Source organism: Aspergillus candidus (genome assembly GCF_002847045.1).
Source record: "Aspergillus candidus strain CBS 102.13 unplaced genomic scaffold BDW47scaffold_14, whole genome shotgun sequence".
NCBI lineage: Eukaryota > Fungi > Ascomycota > Eurotiomycetes > Eurotiales > Aspergillaceae > Aspergillus > Aspergillus candidus.
Window position 1 is genome coordinate 107,539 of NW_020194019.1, and position 19,105 is coordinate 126,643.

Below are 19,105 nucleotides of genomic sequence, written 5' to 3' on the forward strand. Positions count from 1 at the left end.
CATTTGCTCCACCTTTGCTGGCTTCCTGGCCCAGTTTCTCGTTGGACCGCTGTTCTTTACATTTGTATAACTGCGCTCATTTCTATTTCTATTTCTATTTCATTATTCCAACAGGTGGAGGGGTCACCCAGTCCGCAATGCCACCGACGGTAGGTTCTTCGCGACTCCCAACTGTCTCACCAGGTCTTACTTTTCAACACAACAACATGATCGCAAGATGCAAGTAGGTGTTGATTCGATTGACTAACAAATCTGCAGTTCCGGTCCTCGCGTTCTGGCCGTCAATTCGGCGAGGGCGCCAACCGCACCAGAACCGGCCAGATCGACCACGACGTCTTCGAAGGCCTCCCCATCCGACGATGGACGCGCCAATCCCAAACCGTCTCCCAAGTCCCCAAAAGCGAAGGCTCCGAATCACTACTACAGGGCATTGAAGGGAAACAATCCCTGCCGGAACACCCCATGCCGAGGGACAGCCATCTTTTGACTCCAATGAGTCGGGCCCTCCTCCGTGCGGCTCGCGCTGGCTGTGTGTATATTCGCCAGGCCCCCAAGGATGAGGAGGATGAAGAGAAGGAAGTGGTGGAATTGGAAGATCAGCCAACGCTGTCTACAATGGAGCGCAGCTTTGTGGCTCGCAAATGGGCTGCCGTTCCGAAACATCTGGAGTCGTCGGAGGTGGAGTTCCTTGCCAAGCGACGGCCGGGCTTGCCGTCCTTGTACGGTGCCGCTACGTCTTCTACGGACGGAAGCAATAACCCTCCCGTGCCTATGAGAAGGACGAGATTCAAGAAGGTTGATCCGACGTCGGGGAACATCTCGGTCTACGAGGCCTGGGTGCCGGAAGGCCATAGAATCGAAGGGGAGATCACCGATGACACACAATTAGTACCCGAGAAAAGTGAAGCGACAGTGACGCCTGAGGTACCCGCACCGGGAACTGTCATTGACGGCGTCGGGGTAGTCAACGGTGAAGGGGTGGTGGTCGCGGAGGCCGGCTCGGTATCCGTGATGACACCTCCGAAGAGACGGCCGCCTCCGCCCAAGCGCAAGGCGAAGGGTTTCGGAAAGGGTCGAAGAAAGAAGGTCATGTTCGCCCCTGGGGATGGAGCCGACGCTTCGACAGTGCACGGCGGAGAGGGGGCCGGTGCAGATACTGGTGAAGCTGGTTACACCAAAGAGGGAAGTGCTGATACCCCGCGCATGTCGATGGACCAGAATGGTCAAGACGACGAGGAGGAAGAGGGCGATGAGGGCGATGAAAGTGACGAGGGCGACGAGTCGCTGGTCGAACCGAAGACCCCAGAGACTCCCCTTCCGCAACCCAACGCTGAACCGACGACGGCCTCGGCGCCTCCGCCGGCTGAGCCAGCTTCTGTTTCTGCTCCAGGATTGGAACCAACGCCGGAGATGAAGCCGGAACCTGCAGCTGAGCCGTCTACTGTTTCAGATGCGCCTCCGCAAGCCCCCGCACCCTTTACCAATGCCCCAACTCATGAGCTGCCTCCGGCCGAGAAACCTCTCACTTCCGATGCGCCGGCTTCCGCATCCCCGGAGAAGGCGGCGCAAGAAGCTCAGATTTCGGAAGATGTTGAAATGACCGACGAGAAGCCTGAGCCGCCAGCCACCCTAGAGACCCCGGCACCGATCGCGCAAGCCGCCCCCGAAACACAACCATCGCCAACTGCGGCAACAAATGATAAGTCAACTCCCCAGGAGGAGACTGCTTCCCTGAAACCTGAAGAGCTTCATGTCACTGCGGAGAATCAGCCGTCGCCAGCTGTGAAGGAAGAGAAAACCGCTAGCGAAGAGCCCGCTTCGAGTGGACCAAATGAAACGGCTTCCCAGCCACAGCAAGATGACTACATGGCCATGGATACTACAGCCGATGGGCCGCAGACGCCACCGCAGGAGGAACAGCCTAAGCCAGAGCCCTCTTCTGAGCTGCCTGACATCTCTCAGCATGGGGTCGCGGAGCAGGGGGAGAATAAGCAGGATGACATCTTTGGAAGCCTGGAGGCAAGCCTGGAGGACAGCAGTGCAGGAAAAGCGGATGAGCCGACTGTTGCACAACTAGAAGAGCAAAAGGGCCCGGAACCTGAGGTTTCAGCTGCACCAGCAATTTCCGAGCCAGTCAAGGACGAGGCCAGCAAAGAGAGCGGCGGAGAATCCGGCAGCCATCCAACCGATGACAACGCCCCGCTACCTACAAGAGAACAGCCCAAAGATACAGCCAACGAACCAACCACAGACCAAGCTATGGAAGAGGCTCCTGCATTCCAACCAGACGAACAAACGCCTGTCGAGCATCCGACGGAGACTCCCTCGCACGAAATTTCACAGCCTCCAGCAGAGCAAACTCCTGCCGAAGCAACCCCTCCTGAGCCGGCCGCCGTTGAACCCACCCCGGAACCTCCCGTCGAAAAAGCAGAAGAGCCATCTTCCGAAAACGGGAAGGAATCAGAACCCCCGACTTCGGCCCCGACTTCAGCTCCAGCTCCAGCTCCAGCCCCAACCTCAGAAGAGGAAAAGCCACAGGAAGCCACCGACGCGCCAGGAACTGCAGCGCCAGAAAACGCAGCGCCATCAACGGAGGCTCCGGCTCCAGAACCTGCCTCAGAGGCAGCAGCAGCAGCAGACACACTCCCGGCAACCTCCAACGAGGAACCAAAGGAGCCATCTCCCAAGCCCGAGCAGCCAGCCGATCACCCCCAGGAACAGCCAGAAGAAGAAACTGCTCCCCAACCCACCCCTAGTGCAGAAGAACAAGCGCTCGCCCCAGCGCCAGCACCAGAACCGCAACCAGAGGAGAGCGAGAGCCAGAACCAGCCCGAGAAGCAGAACCAGCCAGGCGAGACGACACAAGCCGACGCACAGCCGTCGAGCGATCCCACCCCGCCCCCAGCTGATCCTACGCCCGTCTCTGAACCTGAACCGGCAGGAGAACCAGACTTGCAGACAAAAGTAGACGAGCCAAGTGATGCACCCGCGCCGGAAACTTCCACTCCCGCTGCTCCTGCCGCTGCACCGGAACCCGAACCCGCTCCTACCACTGAACCCGCGCCCCAACCCACAATTCCAATCCCCGAACCGCCCACCTCTACCCCATCGGAAACCGAAAAGAGAAAAGAAAGTTCAAGAGGGTGAAGAAAAAGAAGATTCGAAAGTCTCGGAACCGACCCCTCCGGCGCCTGAGACTGAGACTGGGACCGATGCGGCTTAAGCTGGCCTTGCATTTTTAATATTACCCTAGCTTTCTCTCTCTCTCTCTCACACACACACACACACACACACACACTCAATTTCATAACGTGTTGTACTCATCTAAGAGTGTGTTCTTTCTTCTTTCTTTGTACGGCGTTCAAATCAGGGTTTCAGAGTGGAGCTGGAGTTGGAGTTGGAGTCTGGGTGAAATTCAAGATCTGTTTGTCAGCTACTTAGATAGTTAGCTAGCTCTGTCCTTGTTGGTTACTTTACTTGTCTATACTATACATTCACATTTACGGATCCACTTCTTTTCATCTTTCATTCTTGTGAGTTTAGTTCGTCCTATAGTAGTCTGGAGCAGTCTGTAGCAGCAGCAGAAGCAGCAGAAGTACAAGGATTGGATAGAGCCGTGCCCAGCTCTAGAGTGGTAAGGTACACACCACCCTAGGTGAGATGTTTATTTATCATGTACGGAGTAAATAAGTAGCATGTCATTTATTTCCTTAGATGGAATATCCAAACTAGAGCTACCACTTACTATCTGCACAATCCAGATAACATAATATAGATAATCCAAGTAACTTAAGATAGATAGAACTGATTCCAAACAAATCAATCTCAACACCTTTACTGACTGACACCATAGAAAACAGACATACACAAGCATAAAACAGACACAAATAAGATCAAAAAAAAAGAAATCGGAACACGTAGACGATACAGAAGCCTAGACAAGACAATCATAAGTCAAGATGAACACCACACCATCCTGCATATTATATCAACGCAAATCTCCCAACTCGAACAAAGCATAATAGAGAGCAAGGATAAGAAGAACACGAAGACGGGGAGAAGAAGGAATCTGAAACCAAGTTGGAAAGTAGTTATAGCAACAAGCATCAATAAGGCAAAAAAAAAAAAAAAAAAAAAAAAACGCCATCATAGACAAACACAACCAAGCCAGATAAAACTAGCGTTACTTCCAGAGACAATAACAATAACAATAACAATAATAACCAGTACGTAACATCAAGTGAAGTCAAGTAGTAAAGAAGGGGTCCAACTTTCCAAAAGGAGTAAAGAAAGAGATAAGGGAACACACAAACATAGACGAGGATAAACCAGATACTCCGTATTGTCCAGAAGTCTAATAAAGTCGATAGATAGATAGATAGATAGATAGATACTCCGTGGAGAGGTAAGGTAGATAAATAGATCAATTAAAAATGTCTGATTAGTGACTGGCTGATGTTGAAGGTGCAGTTCTCTTCTTTCACTTCGCTCACCGAAAGAAAGAAGGAGGGAAGGAAGGAAATAAACAATTAACGTGACAAACGCCTCGCTGGAATCAGTTGAAGACTTCTCCTTTCATATAGTTAACGATTGTACCCAAGAGAAATGCCATCCAAAGGAGAATAGTCCGGGTTATCTATTCCAAATCAAACCAAATCAATCAAGCTCTGGCTTTGGCTTTGGTCGTCTTCGGCGAGGAGCTAGGAGTGGCCTTCTTCGCAGGACTCCTCACCGGTTTACTTGCTTTCGCCTGCGCCTGTTTAGGAGTTGCGACTCGCGATTTTGTGGCCGGCTTCGTTGGAGACTTATTTGACTTGGTGTTCATGGCTTTCTTCGGCGTCCGCTTTGCTGGCTTTCCCTTGGCCGCTGCGAGAATCTTCGCTTTGGTTTCCGCGGACGGGCGACTCAGTTTGGAGGTCTTGGTCTCCGCTTTAGCTTCTGCCTGGGTTTTCGGCTTCGGCTTGGTCTGAGCCTTGGTGGATTCGTTTGGTTTGGCAGCTTGGGGTTTCCGGGAGCGGGCGGGAGCGCGTGCTTTGGTCTTCGTGGGAGCGACCTTGGGTAACCGGACGTTGGTCTTCGGCTTGGTCTCGGACTTTTTCACTGGAGACTTTGCGGTCGTGGCTTTCGCGGCGGCCTTCTTTGGCGAGGACTTGGTGGTCGATGCCTTCTCCTGCGTCTTCGAGTTGCGCGCTCGAGACGCAGTTTGCGTGGATCCCGAGCTGCGTGCCTTCGTGACGGCTTTCTGCACGCCGGACTTGACGGATCGGGATTTCGAGGACACCGGTCGTCTCTTGTTGACCCGCGACGCGGAGCCCTTGAGCACTTTCTCGTTCTTTCGTTTTGTGCCGGCGAGTTGCTTGGCGGCTCGCCGTCTGCTATTCGCTCTGTCCCTCTTCTTCTGTCTCTCGGCTTCGGCTTTGGCTTCTCGGGCTTCCCTTGCGCGCTCTTTCTCCCGTGGTCGTGGTCCCAGAACCCCGCGACATGAGACTGAGCCGCATCGGCACTGTTGGACATTCTTCTGGGAGTAGGGGCTGGGTGGGTTAGCCATCGCCAATAAGAGAACTTCCATTTGGTGGGGAAGGGGGACTCACTCAAAGTTATAATCATATGTCAGCTCCTCACCGGTCATGATCCCCCGATCACCGGCAAACAGCGCCATACGCGGCTTACCCGCGACCGTCCATTTCTCCATCCGGCAATTGGGATCGCAAGAATGGTTCACGAAGCGGGCGATGGAGCCGCGAGTAGCATCGATGATCATGTTTTGATCAAAGTACATCAGATAATAGCACTAAAATCTCGTTAGCCCCTTCCAAGCAATTGACGCGTTTAGGACACAACCACTAGAGACATACCTCGTTGGTCTTGTAGATAGTCCTCATCCGTTTCTCACACTCAGACTGGGTGATGATCTCTCCGGTGTACTCCACGATGATCTGATTCGGTTCGAAGGTCCGGTTGCTGCGCACCCCGTATCCGCGATCCTCCGTCTTGATGACCTCGACGCCGACGTTGTACTTCCCACCGGCCTTGGCCCTATGCTTGAGCTCCTCAAAGCTGCGATTGCCGCAGTTCGCACCGAGGGCGCAATTCCCGTCGTCGCATTCAAAGAACATGTAGCGATTCTGGCAATTCTCATCACAGCCGGTTTCCTCGACACACATGCACTTGGACAGCTCCAAGGGCTTGTTTGCGCGCCATATACTGGAAGCATCTCCGACGAAGACGTCTATACATACATTAGCATACCAGTAGTCTCGAGAAAAGAGGGAGTTCAGGGTGTTGTACTCTTGTTGGTCTTCCTCCATTCGTTCGGTTTGGGCTGTCCCACCGGGAGCGGCGAGAAAACATCGAAAGGCAGGGTGAAATCCCTGCCGGACTTCAACAGTCGGTCACCGGCAAACATGGGCAGCGGAAGCAAGGTCCTTTGGGGCGTTCGAGAGCCCTGAACCTTGGTGATCCGGTCGCGCTTATGGCTGGGACGAGCGTCCGTATGCTCTTGACCCGTGTAGAGTCCATGCGACAGCCACAGTTTGGGTTTCCAGGTGACGGTCTTCACCGTCGACGCTTCCTCATCCGGGGTCTTTTCAGGCGACTTGGCCTTGGTCGGGAGATCGCTTTCGGAGACCCGTCTCTTCTTCAGGGCCGGTGGCTCTGACGCAGTCGGTTCCAATTTCACCGGGGCGATGTTTCGAGGGCGCAGGCTGGTTCGCCGCGCGGCGTCGCCTCCCTGATCCGTCGCGTCACGCGAGCGTTTCCCCAACACACTGGCCGCCCGGTCCACCAGGGCTGATGCCTTGTCCAGAATACTGATACGCGACGAGCGCCGGGGAGGAGACTGCGGAGTCTCTGCCTTGGAGGGAGTCGTCCTCGAAGGAGCCGCACGGTGGTTGTCACCGTCCTGGGTCAGTACCCGCTCGACCCGTTTCCGCAGCGTGCGCCGCGGTAGGGACGAACTCCCTTCTCCGGGCTGCGGTTCCTGCGACGCGTTGGACACCGGCGTCCCTGGAGCCACGGTGGGCTCGTCTGCGTCCCCATGGTTGTTGTCCTCCCCAGCCGGCGTGGCCTGACTCCATGCGGCGGCCTCCATCACCGCGATGCTGTGGCGGAGGTGCGACGAGCGCGTCTGCTTCCCGCGGTCCGCGACGGCGGCGACGAGGGTCTCGCCCGATACTGTAGGCTCATTCTCGCTGACGGGGGTGGGCAAACCGGGCTGGAGCGAGTCGGGGTCAGGGTTCAGGTCCACGGCCCCCCGCAAGGAGGCGCGCGTCACCCGTGTCGATCTCCGGCGCACGGCGGGTTTTTCTTCGGCGGACGCGTTTTCGTTGTTGCTGGAGGTTTCGGACCGGCTGTTCTCCGGCGTGAGCAGTTGTTCGGTGTACTCCACGACCATTGTGTCATCGACGGGCTCGGGCGGGCGTTCGTGGAGGTCAGGACCGGGTGCGGGTGTTGCGGGAGACGCGCAGAAGAAGTCTGTCATCCGGGTTTCCATGACCGTTTCACGGTAGAGATCTGCGGTGAGGGAATTTCCGGAAGAACCTAACCGACGGGGCGCAACGCCTCCACGGGGAAATGCAGACCCTGGAACGGAGAGGCTGGAGAGGTGTCGAATGCGTTCCAGGAAGGGGGGATGAATAGGGTCGGGGATTACTGGAAGCGAGAAGGCTGGAGGTTCGGGAGGCGCACTCCGCTTATCAGGAATCCGGCGGGTTCAAGACCAAACGGTAGAGAACATAATTCCAAAGGTTACTTAAGACAGTGAGATATGAAGAGAGATAGGGGTCGTCAGAGAAGAGGGTGGGGTGAGGGGGGAGGTGTAGAAGGGAGGAAGGGGAGAGGGAGAGGGGAGAAGAAGAAGAAGAAGACAGACAGGACCTGCGATTCTACTACGACGACACCTCCTCTTCTCGTCTCTCTTTTACCCACTTCTGCTCAGTCGGATGATTTCGTCAGCGCCAAACCGGACCAACCAGTTCATTCCTCCACCAACATTCGCCTCTTGCGGCCATTCCCACCCTCTCTTCATCCTGATCAGACCGGATCATATCAATCTCTCCTTCTTTCCGAGGTCCCGCAATCCCTCCCCAGTCAACCATCGCGTCTCCCATGGCTCTATCCCAAACTCGTTCTTACTACGTGGAAATGCCTTGGAATAGATGATCTATTTGTGATCTATTGCGGTCCAACTATCATATACAGGTATATCTTCGCGGGGCTTGGTTCGCACCCACTCCCCCCCATCCCATATATCAACCACAGAAGATGGGTCCTATGTGCTCCCAACAACGGGAATATCAACATGTCATCTACAAAATGTATTCACAATAATGGCAACCACGGTTGATCCACGGTGCAAGCCCGCCTCCGCATATGGACGGTGTCGGAAGAGAAAATTGGGGAGGGTAGAAAAGGGTAAAAAAAACAAGATGTAATAGAAAAGGAGGTAAGTAAGAAGGGATGAGGACTGGATATCAACATGCGTAAAGTGCCTCCAACAGACTTCGTCAAAGGAAGGGTGGGAGACGGTTAATAAAAATCAAGTAACGTCAAGAGGTATTTGAGAAGGGAAAAAAAAAAGCTGGTGCAGGGAACGTGGTCGTAGATGATTAAAAAAATAGGCGTGCTTTCAAACAAGACATTACCCGGTATTGACAAAGGTAGTAAAGTAGAGAAGGAAAAGAAGAAGAAGAAAAAGAAGAAGGGAAAAAAAGGGCAGGCGTTGCACATCAATTGGGGTAGTGGAAGTCCAACTAGAATGAGTTCTCCTCTCACCCTTGCTGCGGAGTCGTAGGAACTCGTTGCATCTCGATGTCCTCGCGAGATTCCACATGGCGTGGCAGGTACTTCCGCTTCATCGTCGCCAGTCGCTGATCGCCCTCCTGGTAGGCCTCCTTGAACTGCATGTACGTCGGAGGCCGAGGTCGCCCAAAGACCGCGATCCAGTTGCGGAATATGTTCCCCTGGGTGAAGGGCCGGTGACGGTCCACCTTGGCGAACTTGTGGGAGCTTAGATACTCGCGCGTGGTCTCGCCTCGTCCGACCAAGAAGAGGTGGTAGGCCAACAAAGACGCCGGGTAGGGCGCCGCGACCGCCCCGTAGATGACCATGGCGAAGGGCACTCGCAGCGTCCCTATCGCGGCCTTGAACGAGAGGTCCTCTTCCTGGCAGTAGACCATGATGTGCGCCAGGCTGGCGCCCAGGAGGTAGAGGGCCAGGAGGGTGCTGCTGCTCACAAAGGCAAAGAAATAGCGGTAGTTCCGGCGACCCACGCAGTTGTTGAGCCACACGCAGTGGTGATCCAGCGTCTCCACGCAGTTGTCGCACACCCGGCAGTGGTAGCAGCGCGGTGGCCGCCAGATGCTGCACGTCTTGCAGTACTTCACCGGCACGTCCATGGCCGCCACCTCTGACGTGGCCAGCTTGACCATGACCCAGTCGTTGGTCGGCGGGCCGACCGCCAGGGGATCATCTGCGGGGTCAATCGGCGGCATCTGGTGCAGATTCCGCGGCATGATCCCGGGGTCCACGACCGACGCGTGGACAAAAGACGACAGGCACACGTAGAAGAGGTAGGCAAACACCACCGGTAGCGCGGGGGAGATGTGATGCCAGGTAAACGGCGCGGAGAATCCGAAGAACAGCGCGGACGGCACGACGACCAGGAAACCCGTGAGGATGTTGACCGGCTTGTCTCGCGAGTTTTGCAGTCGCCCACGCCCACTGAAGGCCGTGTTGCCGGTGAAATATTCATAGTTTCTACCCAGGTCGGGCTTCTTCACCGCGGCAGGACGGCTTTGCTTCTCGAGGCCCGGGGACGATCCGCCGGAGGAGAGACGCTCGTGGGTTCGACTATCGCGGTGTTCATGCCCGGGACCCCGATTCTGCAGAGACAGAAACGAGAGCGGGGATCGTTGGGGAGATTCGGGCCCGGCGTCCGCTTGGTACGTCGCGGACAAGTCCAGATGGCGCGGTTGTTGGAAACCCTGGTCGCGGGAGCGCAAAAGTTTGGCGCTTTCGCCCACGCTTCTCTCCACCGTATTGTTGGTGGGGCTCGCATTGGAGGTGGCGCGGTCCGGGATGATGGGATCGGTGAACTCCGTGCCACGGGAGGGGGGCGCTTCCTGCTCGATGTGGGTATACGACTGGGGGAATGTACTGTCCGAAATCAAGCTGCGTCGGTGCTGACTCGACTCGTCCCCGTAGTCCGACGATTGTGTTGTCTCCTTCGTTACGGGGCGTCCGCGGTGGGCCTGCAGTCGCTGGGAAGACATGGGACGGAAGAAGCCTTGCGCGGCCAGCGAGGGAATATGTGTTCTGCTCAGTCGACTGCCCGAACTTCCTGGTCGGGGGGTTGGACCACTGGCATTGGTGAGGACGGAACTGCGCGCGGGGGGCGGTGCGCGTCGAGAGACGGACGAGCGGGACTGCGGGGCCTGCGATGACACGACGGTTTGCGACTGTGTTTGCGACTGATCTCCATCCTCCGATAGGGCCATGTCCGTCACCCGCGACGAGATGCCTCCCACGGAGGGAGGGCGAGGGATTCCCAGGGCATGCTGCGAGGGACCCCGTTGGTGGGAGTAGCCGGTCTCGGAGTCGTCTGGCGAGAAAGACATGTTACGACGCAGACAGGACAACGATTGGATAGTTAGAGAGAGATGCCGATTCTCATGCTGTGTTGCGGAAAACGGGTTGTCGAATCGTATGTATATTACTTGGCGGACGGGTGGGTATGGCAGCGGTCCCACTCGGTTGGGAAACAGGTATCACGGAACGAGCAAATCGGGATGCGGATAATGGTATCTCGAGGGTCAAGACTGAGAAAGAGTGAAAGCAACCTATTGACAGCAACTTATATTAGTTTGATGTTGATGTTGATGTTGGGTCTTGGGCCTGGGCCCCATCCACACAGTTGTTCGGGGGACGAACACCCCCCCTAGATACCCAACCACGGCGGGATATCGAAGAAAAAGGGGAGAGACAGGGACTCCCCCCACGCGAGGAACACCACCCACCTGAAGAGATCGTTGTAGAGACTGGATCAAAAGAGGGTCATCCAGATCACATCACGATCCAAGGAAGCAAACAGAGCTGACCCAACGATAGAGAGCGGAAGACGACAGGGGGAGGACAGAAAGAGATCGCAGTTCTCATGGCGATCCAAAGTCCTGGTCAGTTGTTCCTACAGAGTACTAACAGTCTTAGTCGGTCTAGTTTGGGTGGAATCGAACACGCTAATCCTATCTGGGTTAGACCGTCACGCAGCCCTGCCGGAGGCTAACTGGATTGGGTCTAGCACTAACCCTTGCATAAATCCTGTGTATACAGACACAATGCAAACCTGACTCAGCCAATTAGCTGTACAAGACCTGACTCAGCATGGCGACAGCCAACGGGATGTCACCTGATGCGGATGATGGACATCATCATCATCCGACTTCTCCCACTTCGCCCCATTTCTCTCTCCTCTTTTCCGACCTTCTCCCCCCACAACCTGAAACCAATTGCTCTTGTTTTCTACAATTCAATTACCCACCACAATGTCCTCCATCCTCGCCATGGCTGGCCGCCGGGCTTTTGCCCGCCAGGCCACCTTCCGCGCCCCTCCGCGCCGTCTCTACAGCTCCAAGATGGAGGAGGGCAAACTCGAGTCCGGTGCTCGCCGTGACCCTGAGCTCTACGTATGACGGCACATCACACCCCAATTGCTTCAGATAGCTATATCTAATGTTGGATAGGTTCTGCTCGGTGTGATGTCGGGTGCTTTCCTGATTGCCGGCTGGTAAATTGACCCTCCCGTTTTTCTCCTTGGTTCCCTTTCCGCCCCGGTCGCAGAAACACGCGGGAATATCGCCCACGATGCCGAAAACGGTGTACCAACACAACACAACACACTATAACACGACACATACACAATCCCCAGAGAAAAAACACATATACTCCACTCTCACTGCAGCCGATTCACCATCCACCAATTCTGTATATCAGAAGATACTGATTACCCTCCTGAACAGGTACTTCGGCACCAAGCCCACCACCATCAGCTCCGAGGAGAGCAACGTCCGCATCGCCGAGAGCGCCATGCCCTGGAAGGCCGACCACGAGGGCAAGGTCTACAAGTACCAGTACCACCCTCACGGCGACAAGAGCCAGCCTCTGCGCAATGCCCCCAGCGCGATGAACACCGTCATCGTGCCCGACGTCACTCTGCCTGAGGTATACATCTCTTCCGCACCAATCTTCTCCTTTTACCATGCGATTGAACCAGAAATCTGCGGTCATTGGCTATCTATATGCACACCTGACTAATCGCCTTCTCTTCCCTATGATAGGACCTCCACGAGCGATTCAACAAGTACGGCAAGGAGGAGTGGGACTACTAAATCCTCTATACTATACCAACGTGACCCGTACGGGCGGACGAAGAGAGTGTGTGTGGGGTGACAGGGGGAGTGGAGTCAATGCTGTCAATGGCTAGATGTTGTACACTAAAACGCACCGCGAAGAACGAGAACTGATCGCGGAAGAGAGCGATCGGAAGGAAGGAGGAGGATTCTGTGCATAGTACGTTTCGTTTGATGGGAATTTTGCGAAGATTTATTACTTTTTTTTTTTCTCTTTCTTTTTGGTTTATTTTGCTGCGGTGCAGCTATAACTTGCTCTTTGGGTATATCGGTTTAAGGGCCCAGTGTGTGTAATTTTGACGGGCAATAGTAGGCAGTCAGTCTCAGGTACCTCGGATCCAGGAATCGGATACGATTGTCATACTTGACTAGGGCCAACCGATTAATCGACCATTTCAAATGAGACTATTGAAAGGACAGATTTAAGAAGAAGAGTAATTAATGAGTGCAAAAACCACTAAAGACAAGGTATTTTTACAAAAAAGCAAGGCTTTACAATCCTAACATTCACCGCCCAAATAGATCAGTTGGTCGCCTCGTTCGGTTCGGCAGCCGGCTTGGGCTCCGGCGAGCGCTCCTCCTGACCAAGAGGACTGCCCTGTCCCGCAACCGAGGCCGGCCCATCTTCCATGACCGGCAGCTCCTTGCCAACGGTCTCTGGGTCCTGGCCTTCGACGTCCGGGTGGGGAGGGGCCGGAGGGGCTACCTTCCCGTCGACCATGTCCACCTCGTGGGCGTGCTCCAACTTGGTCTGGGTCTCGTGCCGCGTCTCGAATTGCACTTTGCCGTCCTTGGCGAGCTGGCTGACGAACTCTTCGTCTAGGAGGTTGCCGTCTTGGTCCCGGTACTCCACGCGTGCTCTGGTGCCGGGTTGGTGGGCCTTCGGAGTGACGCTGGCCTCGGGGACCTCTTCTTGTTTCTCCTGGGGGGCTGCTTGGTTCTTCTGGTTCTCCTGGGGTAGGGGGACCACCGGGGGCGCCTCGGCGGAGGGCACCGCGGTCGTGGGGGCCGCCAGGTCGGTGCCCGTAAAGTGAGTGACGTATTGGTTAAGCTAGGGTCCCATCCAGTTAGTTCGGAATTGATGATGCGTTGCCGCTAGGTCCCTCGCCGCGGGGGATTCCATTCCGGAACACTTACGTCGGTGTAGAAAGTGTTGCAATCGAAGTCCCATCCGCCCAGGAGCTTCACCTTCCGGCAGGCATCCTGCGTCCAGGGGTTACCGTACGCCAGAGGGGCATACAGCGTGAAAGTGAAGATGCTCGCGGCCAGGAAAGTACCCGCGATAATCTTGCCGATGGCGGGCCGAGATGGCAGTCCCAGTTTTTGGATCCGATTGGCGAGGAAGTCGAACTCCTGACACAAGGTCATGAGGGCGAAATAGAGCGCGGGGAAGTAGTGGTGCAGGAAGAGCTGACGGGCCATGAGGTAGAAGGGGAGATAGTGGAACGCCCAGCCAAGCACGCTGGTGCCGACCTCGTAATCGAATCGCTTGAAGTTGACGTTATTGTAGTCACCACAGCTCCGCTGCCACCGGAGAATGGAGATGCCCTTGAAGAGGACGTAAATACCAATCGCGACGGTGGACGACCACCAGAGCATGGGGTTCCCGAGGAGGTAAATGTGGCGGTGGTCGCGACCCCAGAAGTTGATGCCCCGGAGCAGGACGGGCCAGGATGGGGGGCGGGAATCCCAGGCATGGGGCTCCGTCAATCCGGCGTTCGTCGTCCACATCACCTTCTGCAGCTCCCAGAACTTTCCAAAGAACCCGGGGTCCCGGTAGTTCACCTTCTCCGCATCGGCCGGCAGCATGGGGTGGTGGTTGGCTTCGACATACCACACGCTGTTCGGGAGACTTCCGCCGCGGGCACAGGTCACTTCCTGTTGCTCCCACGCCCAGCTCGGGAGCTTGACCTTGTGCGAAAACAGAGTGCATCCGGTCATGACATGCACCAGTCGGAACTTGCTTCGGATGGTGCGCAACCGTTTCTTGGCCTCTTCTCCATCCGACATGGACTTGACGATCTCGACCCGGAAAAGATCGTTGGCATCACCAGGGAAGCCATCGAAGCCGTACGCCGACACCTCGAACTGCCAGTCCACATCGGTCACGGGTGGTCGCTCGTCATGGGAGTGGATCCGTCGGCCGGTGATCAGATGGTTCAGTCGAATCACGGAGCCATCTTCAATGTAGGAGGCGGTGAAGTTGTCCCATGCAAACGGACCCTCGACCGTCGTTCCGTCCGGGTTCATCGGCTGGGTCTGGTTTTCGGCCACGAAGACGTTGTTCTCGTCCTTGTGCGGGTACAGGGTCACCTGCTGCTGCTTACTGCCCGTGGGGTACATGTGGTTATGGGAATGGAGATAACCGCCCTGCGTGTTCAGGTGACGGATGCTGATCCGGGATCCAAATGCCACATCGGCGGGGACATCCTGCATGGCCTTGGAGTTCAGGGTCGCCTGGAACTCGGACGACATGAACCCGTCTCCTTCACCGGGGTTGACTAGGCACATGAAGTGGATGGCAAACATGGCGCAGTAAAAGCCGAGGGGGATGACAATCAGGCAGAAGACACGGGCGAAGAAATGCTTGAACCAGAGGCGCTATACGGCAAACGACACTGCGTTAGAACTTTGAGGTCCGACAAACAAACGGGGTAGCAACATACCGGTGTGACGGTCTGCGGATCTCCGAGAAGTACCCACAACTGGAGGATGGTGAGGGTGCCCACCCACGCGACGGTGAAGAGTCCAACCCACTTGACACTCAGGGTGGCGCCCAAGGAGAGACCCGTGGAAACCAACCAGAACCACCAGGGTGCGCGGAACGCATGGGAAGGACCCATTTCTTGCTGGTTGGTGAAACAGGTGAACGTCAACGCGGTGAGAGCCGTGAAGAAGACCAGGGGGGAGTCCAAAAGGATCAGACGGGACTGGGTGATGAGACCATTTTCTAAGCGCCGTCAGAATGCGCACACGAGATGTCTGGCATGGTTCGCAATCGAGCGGAGAAAGGCTTACCAAAAATGACCACCCCGGCGCCAAGAACCGCCGTGATTGTGCGACAGCCCGAGGCCTTGAGGGTCAAAAACATCAACGGGATCGTCAGCACGCCCAGGATGGCGGGGAGCATGCGCATCGCCACATAAGGGACGCCGGGTTCCAGATAGTCCTTGCCGATGTCCTTGAAGTCGAAATTCCCATCGAAACCAGCCAGCCAGCCAGCCAGCGTGATGAGCAGTTTGGCGAGAGGCGGGTGAACATCCATAAAGAACTTCCCCTTGATATATTTGCTTGCGAACCCACCGAAACTAAAGTACGGAAGACGATTAGCATCCGCCACCCGTGTGTCCCATCTCGACCATCACATCACATACTGTACTTCGTCAAAGACGACGCTCGACGGTTGGTAGATGCGGAACAAGCGAACCACCGCCGCAATGATGGTGACGACGACAAGGGCCTTGTAGTCGGTGGAGGGAAGGTTGAAGATATCATTGTTCGTGACGCCATCCGACGCATAGTTGGCACTCTGCGCGGGGAACGTCTTGCGATTCTTCGGGTTCGGCGATCGACTAGGCGAGCGGCCTGATTGCCGGGGCGGTTGCACCCCCAGAGCTGATTTAATCGCCATGTTCTTCGATGAGGTATTCAACTCGACCGATGGAGAGGGGTGTGTAAGACGGTGTATGTCGATCGGATCGAACGGAAAGGAGGGTGGGTTGGGATCGGTCAAAGAGTATTACGAAGGGGTTTAGAAAGGTATAAGAAGAAACCCGAAAGAAGAGAAAAGAGAAGAAAGGGAAAGGACAGGGACAAAAGAATCCTCGATCATGCACAAAAGATCGGGGGGAAGAAAGTCTGTAGACCAAGCACGAGCTGCAGAAAGCTCCGACAAGAAGTAGGGGACAGGAACCCCACGCCCAACAAAACAAGCCAAATAAGGAAAAATATAATCAATCAACGAGTGTCAGATAGATGATTATGGGTACGGATCAGACCCGAGTCGCCATGACTCAAATCAGAAGTAGGATAGGCGGGGGGTATAAAGGAGAGAAGAAAGACCAAAGGAGAGAGAGAGGGAGAGAGAGAGAGAGAGAAGGAGGTTAGACAACACGTGTGGGAACAATAAGGGAGGTCAGGGTCGTCTGAGGCCAGATCGTCGGCGGTCAACCATACATTATTATTTCTACAGTATATGTACATTCCACCACAGTAAATCAAGTGGCAGGTTGGCATACCTTCTGCATGCAACCGATTTAGCATCCCTGGGAATTCACGGTCTTCGATTGCAGAAATTCCCACGTCATTCTCCCCTATATTTATGGTTCTCGATCATTCCGAACCGATGGCCCTTGCCTGAGGCTCCCCTGTCCGGCCAGCTCTCGCAGGCACCAACTTCCTGTATTGGGTCTAGTGGCTTGGCATCGTTCCCACCCAATCAGAGCGTACCCTTAATAGACGCGCGGCTGGCTCCCGTAGCCGCGGCGGAGATGAAGGAAAGAGAAGGCCGGCATCAGGTCCAACATCCACCTCCACCTCCACCTCCACCACCTCCTCCTTCTTCTTCCCCAGCCCCATCCTTGTGGCGTCTGGAATCATGACGTCCGTCAGTAACGGAGGTACTCCGGCTTTACCAGAGGAGTCCAATAAGCCCCCCGAGGGTGTGGTCTTGCCACCAAAGGATATTCGAGGTTGGTGCTCTCCTCTCTCCACCTGCCCAGCCCTGTGGTTGGTAGGAACCTGTGCTGACTGCGTGATGAATAGCGATCGTCGAGAAGACCGCTGGGTATGTGGCTCGCAACGGAATTGTTTTCGAAGGTACGTCGTCGGAGTCTTTTGCGTCTGTAATGGTGTCGTCGGGCTCACCAGATCCGGTTCATAGATCGCGTCCGCGACAAGGAGCGCAACAACCCCAAGTTCTCCTTCCTCAATGATGGCGACGCCTACGCGCCCTTCTATCAATGGCGTCTGACGGAGATCAAGGAGGGAAGAGGTACCGCGGTGGCCGCAGGGCGACCGGGCGAGTCGACCCCGGCCGCAGAACCCGAGAAGCCCCAGGGCCCCGCGGAGCCGCCAGAGTTCCATTTCTCGGCGCGCATGCCCATCATCAACGCGCAGGATCTGGAAGTGGTAAAGTTGACGGCGCTCTTCGTCGCCAAGCGCGGGAAATCATTTATGACAGCGCTCTCGCAGCGCGAGACGAGAAACTTCCAGTTCGACTTCCTCCGCCCGCAACACAGTCTCTACCAGTTCTTCACGCGTCTCGTCGATCAGTACACGATTCTTCTGCGATCCGAGGGTCTCGATGAGGCCACGTCGGAGAAGAAGCGCCTCGCGGAGTTGGAAAACAACACGAAGAACAAGTTCTCGGTCCTCGATCGCGCCAAACACCGCGCGGAGTGGGTCAAGTACCAGGAGCAGCAGAAGCAGCAGAAGGAGGAAGAGGACGAGCAGGAGAAGATCGCCTACGCCCAGATTGACTGGCACGACTTCGTCGTCGTCGAAACCGTCACCTTCAACGAACACGACGACCAGATCGACCTACCGCCGCCCACCTCCCTCAACGACCTCCAGACCGCGTCCCTCGAACAAAAGGCCATGATGTCGCTCAACCCGCTGCGCATCGAAGAGGCCATGCCGACCGAAGAAGAAGCGCCCACATACTACAACGCCTACCCCGCAGAACCCATCCAACCCGTCGGTCCCGTCTTCCCGCCCCAGGGCTACACCCCGCAACCCACCCCCATGTCCATGCCCACGCCGCCCACCCCCATGTCCGTCACGCCCAGCGCAGCCGCCCAGGAGGAAGAACAGCGCATCCGCGAGCGCATGGAAGCCCGCGACCAAGCAGCCGCCGCGCAAGCCGCCGCACAAGCAGTCCCCGGCCAACACCAACCGATGCGCATCCGGTCAGACTACGTGCCGCGGGCCCAAGCTCGCCGCCTCAACCCATCAGGCGCCACCGCCCTCTGCCCCAACTGCCACCAGCAGATCCCCGTCAACGAACTGGAGCAGCACATGCGCATCGAGCTGCTCGACCCCCGGTGGAAGGAGCAGCGCGCCAAGGCCGAATCCCGCAGCGCAACCACCAACCTCTCCACGACGGACGTCGTCGGCAACCTCAAACGTCTCGCCAGCCAGCGCTCCGACGTCTTCGACGCCCCGCTCGTCCCCGGCGGCGCCGGCTCCCCCGACGAAGAAGCCCGCAAGAGGCAGCGCATGGGCTACGATGGCGCCGGTGGCCCGATCCCACCGCCCATGGTTGGACCCGCTGCCGGGGGGCCTCCCAATCCGCAAAGCATGAACATCGAGGAGCAGATTCGACGGATCCATGAGCGAAACAGGCCGCAGGGACAATAAAGGTGTATAATTGGGGGTTTTCAGCGGTTTCTTCTTCTTTTTCTTATTTTGAGGAGTTCATGGTTATCCTTTTTTCTTTTCTTGAGTGTCTTACGAGGTGCATTTTTCATATCCGGTGTAAAGTAATTACCTACCTATCTATCTATTGATTTCTCTTCCGGCCATGCCTGGTTCGGAGGAAGGAAACAAAGGAGGGAGAAAAAGCAATTGAGAGATCGTACTACTCCCGAGTTGTTGTACAATATTCTGAGGGTCATAGTTCGTTCACTCTTTCTCTTTATTGTCTGGCGCAGGGGCTGATTCCGATTCCGGTTTCAGTTCCGGTTGTATACAATCAATCG

General features: G+C 55.9%; 6 protein-coding genes across 6 annotated transcripts; 3 read left to right on the forward strand and 3 right to left on the reverse strand.

The window, feature by feature from the left end:
* Window positions 1–24: 24 nt before the first annotated feature.
* Window positions 25–3,477, forward strand: BDW47DRAFT_103366 (uncharacterized protein). The gene is made up of 2 exons (XM_024812058.1): window positions 25–149; window positions 259–3,477. Exons 1-2 carry the CDS (start codon window positions 138–140, stop codon window positions 3,145–3,147), a joined length of 2,901 nt encoding a protein of 966 aa, XP_024673282.1. The 5' UTR covers window positions 25–137; the 3' UTR covers window positions 3,148–3,477.
* A 979-nt stretch (window positions 3,478–4,456) lies between these two features.
* On the reverse strand, window positions 4,457–7,846 carry BDW47DRAFT_130932 (putative histone-lysine N-methyltransferase (Ash1)). The gene is made up of 4 exons (XM_024817204.1): window positions 6,289–7,846; window positions 5,856–6,229; window positions 5,592–5,791; window positions 4,457–5,531 (listed from the first exon to the last, which is right to left on the reverse strand). Exons 1-4 carry the CDS (start codon window positions 7,490–7,492, stop codon window positions 4,661–4,663), a joined length of 2,649 nt encoding a protein of 882 aa, XP_024673283.1. The 5' UTR covers window positions 7,493–7,846; the 3' UTR covers window positions 4,457–4,660.
* Window positions 7,847–8,623: 777 nt separating this feature from the next.
* Window positions 8,624–10,840, reverse strand: erf2 (palmitoyltransferase ERF2). The gene has a single exon (XM_024818314.1). It carries the CDS (start codon window positions 10,614–10,616, stop codon window positions 8,769–8,771), a length of 1,848 nt encoding a protein of 615 aa, XP_024673284.1. The 5' UTR covers window positions 10,617–10,840; the 3' UTR covers window positions 8,624–8,768.
* A 606-nt stretch (window positions 10,841–11,446) lies between these two features.
* BDW47DRAFT_103369 (uncharacterized protein) lies at window positions 11,447–12,825 on the forward strand. The gene is made up of 4 exons (XM_024812059.1): window positions 11,447–11,681; window positions 11,739–11,782; window positions 12,015–12,216; window positions 12,333–12,825. The coding sequence occupies exons 1-4, from the start codon at window positions 11,541–11,543 to the stop codon at window positions 12,381–12,383; spliced, it is 438 nt and encodes a 145-aa protein (XP_024673285.1). The 5' UTR covers window positions 11,447–11,540; the 3' UTR covers window positions 12,384–12,825.
* Window positions 12,826–12,838: 13 nt separating this feature from the next.
* pmt1 (protein mannosyltransferase 1) lies at window positions 12,839–16,555 on the reverse strand. Its single transcript, XM_024812061.1, has 5 exons — window positions 15,779–16,555; window positions 15,423–15,712; window positions 15,071–15,354; window positions 13,542–15,005; window positions 12,839–13,455 (listed from the first exon to the last, which is right to left on the reverse strand). The coding sequence occupies exons 1-5, from the start codon at window positions 16,033–16,035 to the stop codon at window positions 12,928–12,930; spliced, it is 2,823 nt and encodes a 940-aa protein (XP_024673286.1). The 5' UTR covers window positions 16,036–16,555; the 3' UTR covers window positions 12,839–12,927.
* Window positions 16,556–16,949: 394 nt separating this feature from the next.
* BDW47DRAFT_130936 (putative pre-mRNA splicing factor) lies at window positions 16,950–19,065 on the forward strand. The gene is made up of 3 exons (XM_024817205.1): window positions 16,950–17,095; window positions 17,169–17,222; window positions 17,287–19,065. The coding sequence occupies exons 1-3, from the start codon at window positions 17,002–17,004 to the stop codon at window positions 18,762–18,764; spliced, it is 1,626 nt and encodes a 541-aa protein (XP_024673287.1). The 5' UTR covers window positions 16,950–17,001; the 3' UTR covers window positions 18,765–19,065.
* Window positions 19,066–19,105: the final 40 nt, after the last annotated feature.